At 35.4% G+C, this 6,994-nt stretch overlaps 1 protein-coding gene across 1 annotated transcript; it reads right to left on the bottom strand.

Annotated features, from left to right (window-relative positions):
* Positions 1 to 819: 819 nt before the first annotated feature.
* LOC121740468 lies at positions 820 to 2,683 on the bottom strand. Its single transcript, XM_042133163.1, has one exon. The coding sequence runs from the start codon at positions 2,252 to 2,254 to the stop codon at positions 938 to 940; it is 1,317 nt and encodes a 438-aa protein (XP_041989097.1). The 5' UTR covers positions 2,255 to 2,683; the 3' UTR covers positions 820 to 937.
* Positions 2,684 to 6,994: the final 4,311 nt, after the last annotated feature.

Below are 6,994 nucleotides of genomic sequence, written 5' to 3'. Positions count from 1 at the left end.
GTGTTGAATGAATTTAGGACCTAATATAACATTTTTATTCTTTCAACGTAAAAACAGACATGTACGACTTAACCGTTTTTACGCAGACAATTCAAGACTGAATTTGTCTTGAATGTTCAGCGTAAAAACGGTCATCTTGTAATTTTGGCGAAAATATTGAAAATATTTAAAATTGTGTTATATCATTAGAAACGGCCTACATTAAGCTATACAAATCAACCAAAAACATTGTGTTAATGTTTTATGACAATCTACAGTAACAGTTTGAATCTTAAAAACGCTCTCCTGAAAATCACTACTTCTGACATGTCGCTTTATACGTAGGGACCGTCGGTATTATTATTATTTTAATTAATAATTAATAATTAGATAATTGTGTGTAAATTACCCACAATCGACATCATCATAATATTATATTTACGTCACTAGATATTGCTTACCTACAAACGAGTTGCGACGAAATTTCTTATCTCGCGAAAACAGTACTTTTTCCGTGATAAAAAAAAATTCGTTTCGAGACTCAAAATATCTCCGTTTCATTATTAATTGAAGAACCTTGAAGAACCGCCATACTGGTACAAATGACCAAGAATTTTGTTTTACTATCTCCCGGTCTATAACTATGTACTTGGTTACAAAAATACTTTAGTAGCGTTTATATATTGTTTCGTCTCGTAGGGAACGGTATAGAATTTCCAAAAGAAACTCGAAAAAATGAATTTAGAAGATATAATCTGAATTATTACAATATTTAACTTGTGTTGAAGCGAAGTCACAGTTTAAAGTATGACAAAAAACAAAATAATTTTCTACCGTCAATTCTACAATAATTATACATGACGTAAAAATATCTTAAATAATCAAACGCCTGATAGATAAAAATAGCAAACTAACTATCGGGCGTGAACATACTCCCCCCCGTTGAAGGCGCAGTTCTTCAACTTGTAGATTCTTCTTCATTTAGCAAAGGGCAGAGACGAACAAGAGGCCGACGATAACATCCGGCAATAGTGTTGACATCAGCGACGCGAGATATCCCATCGGGCCCAGGGAATAACCTTAGTATTCGTTCAGTACGCCAACATAATGGGGAAATGGAATCCTCCTTCAATAATACTAAGTCTCCGACCTTAAGTGCAGCCATGTTGGATTTCCATTTTGTTCGAGTCTGCAGCTCGCATATGTACTCGTTCTGCCATCTGCCCCAAAAATGTTGCCGGATCTGCTCGAGTCGTTCGTAGCGCTTGACTTGAGGCTCCTTAGAGTCACAGCTTGCAGATGGTAGCGCATTTAGTGGTCTCCCGATAAGGAAGTGCCCTGGGGAAAGGAAAAGAAAATCATCGGGAGATGAAGATAATGGGCACAACGGACGACTATTCAATATAGCCTCCACCTGTGCGAATAATGTAGTAATTTCTTCGAAGGTTAAATGGGAGTTGCCCATGACACGCCTGATATGGTGCTTGGCTGACTTAACACCAGCCTCCCAAATACCACCGAAATGAGGAGCGTACGACGGCGTAAAAATGAATTTAATATTGGCTTGAGCTGTAAAATCAGACAGTGCGTTGCTTAAATTTTCTATATACGTATTTAATTGCTTTGACGCTCCTACAAAATTGCGCCCATTATCCGAAAATATTTCAGCCGGCCTTCCGCGTCGCGACACAAATCTCTCCAATGTCATAATAAAGGCTTCTTTAGTAAGATCACTTATAGCCTCCAAATGCAGACATTTGTAACGAAGACAAACAAACAAACATAGGTAACATTTTAACAATTTTGCGCCGCGTCCCTTTCGATTAACTATATAAAATGGACCGGCCATGTCAATACCTACGGAATTGAACGGGAAATCAGGCGTAATGCGCTGAGTAGGTAGCTCTCCCATTATCGGAAATAAAGTATGACCTTGAACCCGTTTGCATCGAACACAATTATTTACGGTGGTGCGGGCAAGATGTCTACCTTTTATAGGCCAAATTGTTTGTCTTATTGTTGCTAGTAATAGCTGAGGACCGGCGTGCATATTACGTATATGTTCATACTTAAACAATAATTTAGAAATTTGGTGAGAAGAATCTAATAAAATCGGATGAATTTTATCATATGTGTAGTTAGAGGATTTTAGACGTCCTCCAACACGTATCAAACCGTCATTATCAATAAAAGGGGATAAATTTAATAATTTTGATTTAGAACTTAGTGATTTTTTGCCTTGCAATAATTTGTATTCTAGAGGAAAGCTTTGCATTTGAGCAATTAAACATAGCGATTTAAAGGATACTGATATTTCGTCTGCTGTTAGTGATCCAAGACGCCTCTGAGAGATATTTCGAACATTTATATTGAATATAAAACGTTTTACGTAAGCGAAAGCTCGTTGTAATCTATTAAAATTAGAAAAACGTTCAAAATGAATAATAGACTCAAGTACGATTGCAGTCGTACTACATTTTAATTCAGGCAATTCTACGACCTTATTATGTGGATTTAAAGTGGGCCACTCGCTCTTATCCTTTAGTAAAAATGAAGGCCCATGCCACCACAGTGTTGAATCCTGTAATTCCCTAAATCTAGAGCCGCGCGAAATCAAATCCGCGGGATTTTGATTTGTAGGTACATAACGCCAGAGGGAATTCTTAGTTTTATCTTAAATTTCGACTGCTCTATTAGCTACAAAGGCTTTTTAAAAAATTTTGATGCATCACTCTTTAACCATCCTAGCACGACAGTAGAATCAGACCAATGAGTTATAGAATTTACAGTGAATCTTATTGACCTTGTTACACTCTCAGTAAGTCGACTGGCTAGCAAAGCAGCGCAAAGCTCTAAACGAGGTACTGAAGTGGGCTTTAGTGGCGCCACCTTGGATTTAGAACATAAAAGATTTATTTGGACATCCTCACTATGTAACGATACCGTTCTTATGTATAAACAAGCACCGTATCCTGCCAATGAAGCATCACAAAAACAATGAATATCTATAATATTATGTGAGTCGCTTAATATACATCTAGGAATTTGAAAACTTGATAATAATGAGAGGTCCGCTGAGAACTCTTCCCACGCATCATGAATATTTTTTGGGGCTGGTTCATCCCAATGTAACTTAATTTGCCATAATTTCTCTAACATTAATTTAGGTAACATTATATAAGGACTTACCCTGAATACCTTAAATAGGGATATTGAAATTATTTCTAATTGGGCCTTGAGCCACGGTCTACTTATCAATCCAAACAAGACACAGTTAATAGTTATTGGTAGTCCTGGCATGGTATCTAGGATTGACTGGGGTAGCCTACCACCGGTGGTCGTTGATGGTACGATTGTACCATTCAGTCAGACGGTTAAGAGCCTTGGGGTTTTCCTCGATGAAACCTTGTCGTGGGGACAGCAAATTAAAGAACTTAGCAGGAAAGTATTTGCCACTTGGTACTCCATTTCTCGACTCCGTTACGTTCTTCCCATACCAACCAAAATAAAGATAGCAGAGTCTCTGTTTTTATCCACTCTCGATTATGCTGATACTTGTTCCGTCAACCTGACTGAGGATCAGCTCAACAAATTAGAGCGGCTACAAAATCTTGCCATACGATTTATTTTCGGTCTTAGAAAATTCGATCATGTATCCGAATACCGAAGGAAACTCAAGTGGCTACCGATTCGTCGTCGTCGCGATGCTCGCATTTTGTCACTTGTATTCTCCATCATACATGATCCGTATCTGCCATGTTACTTGAAGGATAACTTCTCTTTTCGGCAAGCAGATAAAGAGTTACGTTCTGCTTCAAATCACCTTTTAGACGTGCCTGTACAACATACAAAGTACTATAACTCTTCTTTTGCTGCTACGGGAATAAGGCTGTGGAATTCATTACCTACCCATATAAGAATGGCGACTACACTGTATCGGTTCAAAATGCTCGTAAAAGAACATTTTTTATCTATTAGTAATTCATGCAATAGTTAGAATTTAAAAATGATGATTAAATTGTAGTTTTAAGTTCCAACTTCTGAACTTCTTTTTATTTATGTCCTATTTTTTTAATCACCTTTTTATATAATATTATAATGTATGTATGTATTTGTGTATGTATTATTAAAAATATTAAATCCTTATCCAAGTAAATATTGCACATTCACCTAATATCAATAACATACTGTCCTTTGCCTGTGGTTGCCTGGAAGAAATTACTTATTAGTAATAAGGCCGCCATTGTGGTACACTGTAGTTATAAGTTGATAATTATTGTTGTGTTTTTTTTTTTACTTCTTAGTGTGTGCGCAATAAAGAATATTTATTATTATTATTACTTAGTAGTCCAAGCGGATCAAAAATTTTGAAAGCATCCGACATTATGCTTTTTGTAATTATGGATCTAATTAAAGGTTTATTAATTGGAAAATGTAATGTATCACTGTTAGGATTCCAACCCAAGCCAAGCGTACTAGCTGCTTCACTTATAGTTAAACTGTCTTGTATATTAATTTTAGAAGAATCAAACATAGAAATTAAATTAGTTTTGTACTTACGCAAATTTAAACCAGCCTTGTTTAATTCTCGAGATACAGAATCTTTAATATATTGCAATTAATAAATATTATTAGTGCCGGATATTAAATCGTCGACATAAAAGTCTCTCTGTATTATATCTTTAATAAGAATGTCATCGCACTCTTCTCCTATCTGCCATAGACACCTAGTGCTTAGGTAACTGGCACATGCGGTACCGTAGGTGAGTGTGTTTAATTGCAACGTTTTTATAGGCAATTACTCATCCTCTCTCCATAAACTGAGCTGTAGATTTCGGTCTCTAGGATGTAAATAAAATTGGCGATAAAATTTCTCTATATCACCGCAAATAAGATATTTATATAGACGAGCTCGAATCAAAATAAAGAATAGAGAATCCTGCATATTTGATCCGACCATCAGTAAGTCATTAAGAGAAAAGCCAGAAGAGGAGGATGCAGAGCCATCAAAAACCACACGAAGTTTAGTTGATTCGCTGGTGATTTTAAATACTGCGTGATGACATAAAAAGTAAGATGGGTTTGGTTTATTGACAGGTGATTCAGATAGATGGCCTAAATTCTTTTATGAATGCAATATATTGCTTCTTTAGTGAAGGATTTCTTCTAAAACGTTTCTCTAGATTCAAAAAACGCCTTTTAGCAAGCTCGAATGAATCTCCTAAACAAGTAGGTGAATCACGAAGAGGAAGTCTAACTCTAAATCTACCTGACGATAATCGTATTGTATTGGCATTGAAATGATCTTCACATGCTACCTCTGTCGCACTTAAAATCGTTTTCTGTGGCACTTCCTCTAATTGCCAAAATTTTGTGAGCTGCTGGTTTAAATCAGTATCAATTATTTCTACTTCGTTATTAACAATATTACTGTTAGAGAATTTTACATTATTATTTATTGAACCACCTACTAGCCACCCCAGAACCGAATTTTGTAATTTAGGTTTATTTTCACCTAATGATATTTGTTCATTTATTAAGAGATCCCAAAAAACATCGGCTCCTATAAGTATATCTATAGGAGCTGGGCGATTAAAATCTGGATCGGCCAATTGTAAATGACTAGGTATATTTAATAATTTTATATCTATTGGAGCCTTTGGTAAAACCCCAGTAATTGTGTCTAGAACTAAACAATTTATTTTAGTTGTAAAACAATTATAAAGTGATCGCATTTGTACCACACATCCCTCATTAATGTTATTATCGGAGTTATGACCTATACCTATGACCTTCATAGAAACAGGATTTGTTTTAATTGACAACCTTTCAAGCATAGATTTTGTGATAAAGGATGTTTGACTGCCTGAATCTAATAAAGTGCGTACCATTATTGGCTCGTTGGCTGAATTGAAAACATAAATTTGGGCAGTTGATAATAAAACTTGACTATAGTTTTCTTTGCTAGAAATATTTGAAATAATACACGAATCATTACCTTGAGCATCGGTGACTTTAGATTGATCAACTGAATGCAGTAATGTATTATGTCGTTTTTGGCAAATTTTACAAGGCCCCATTCGACATTCGCTTACAGGGTGACCTTGCCTCAAACAATTATTACATAGTTTATACTTAGATATATCATTCAACTTATCCCTTATAGATTTGGATTTAAATATGGGACAATCATAAATTCTATGGTTGCCGTCGCAAACAATGCACTTATATTGTTGACTGCTGTTTTTATTTGTAGCAGCAACGAAGGACTTAGAAATATTATTATTATTTGGTCTGACATTGTGGCTAAAAAACCGCTGTTTATTATTGTTGCTTGACATTGAACTATTTATTTTTAGGGAGTTACAATCAGACCTAACATTATTACGCATCGATTCTAAAATGTATGCACGATCAATTAAAAATTTATTAAATTCTTCTAAACTCGGAATGTCACCTAAATTATTGCGCTGTTCTTCCCATTTCATAAGTGTTTGCGCATCGAGCTTAGAAGATACCAAAAAAATTATCAAAGTATCCCAGTTTTCTGTACATTGCCCTAGACTGGCTAAGGCGCGAAGGTTTTTAGTCACGTGGTCAACCAGGTAACGCAATGAAGTGTCCGATTCACGAGTATTTTTTTCAATATTAAATAAAGATTTTAAGTGATGGTTTGTTATCAATTTTTTATTGTTGTAACGATCATAAAGTAATTGAAAGGCGTTATTGTAATTTGATGATGAAACCTCAATATTAGATATGACACGAGCCGCATCACCTTCTAGGTATGAAAGTAAATAATGAAATTTTTGTATCAAAGATAAGCGCTTATTATTATGAATTAGATTAGTGAATGTGTCGCGAAACTCGAGCCAGCGAAAATACTATCCATCAAACTTAGCAATTTGTATTTGAGGTAAGGCAATGTTATATTCAGTGTTGTCGACACTGCACTGAGCTTCATGAAATAAAGATTTGCGGCGTTTCTTGTCTTGTTCAAAAGTTTTTAATTCGT

Source organism: Aricia agestis, chromosome 3, assembly GCF_905147365.1.
Source record: "Aricia agestis chromosome 3, ilAriAges1.1, whole genome shotgun sequence".
NCBI classification, from domain to species: Eukaryota; Metazoa; Arthropoda; class Insecta; order Lepidoptera; family Lycaenidae; genus Aricia; species Aricia agestis.
This window is presented reverse-complemented; position numbering and strand designations above follow the sequence as displayed.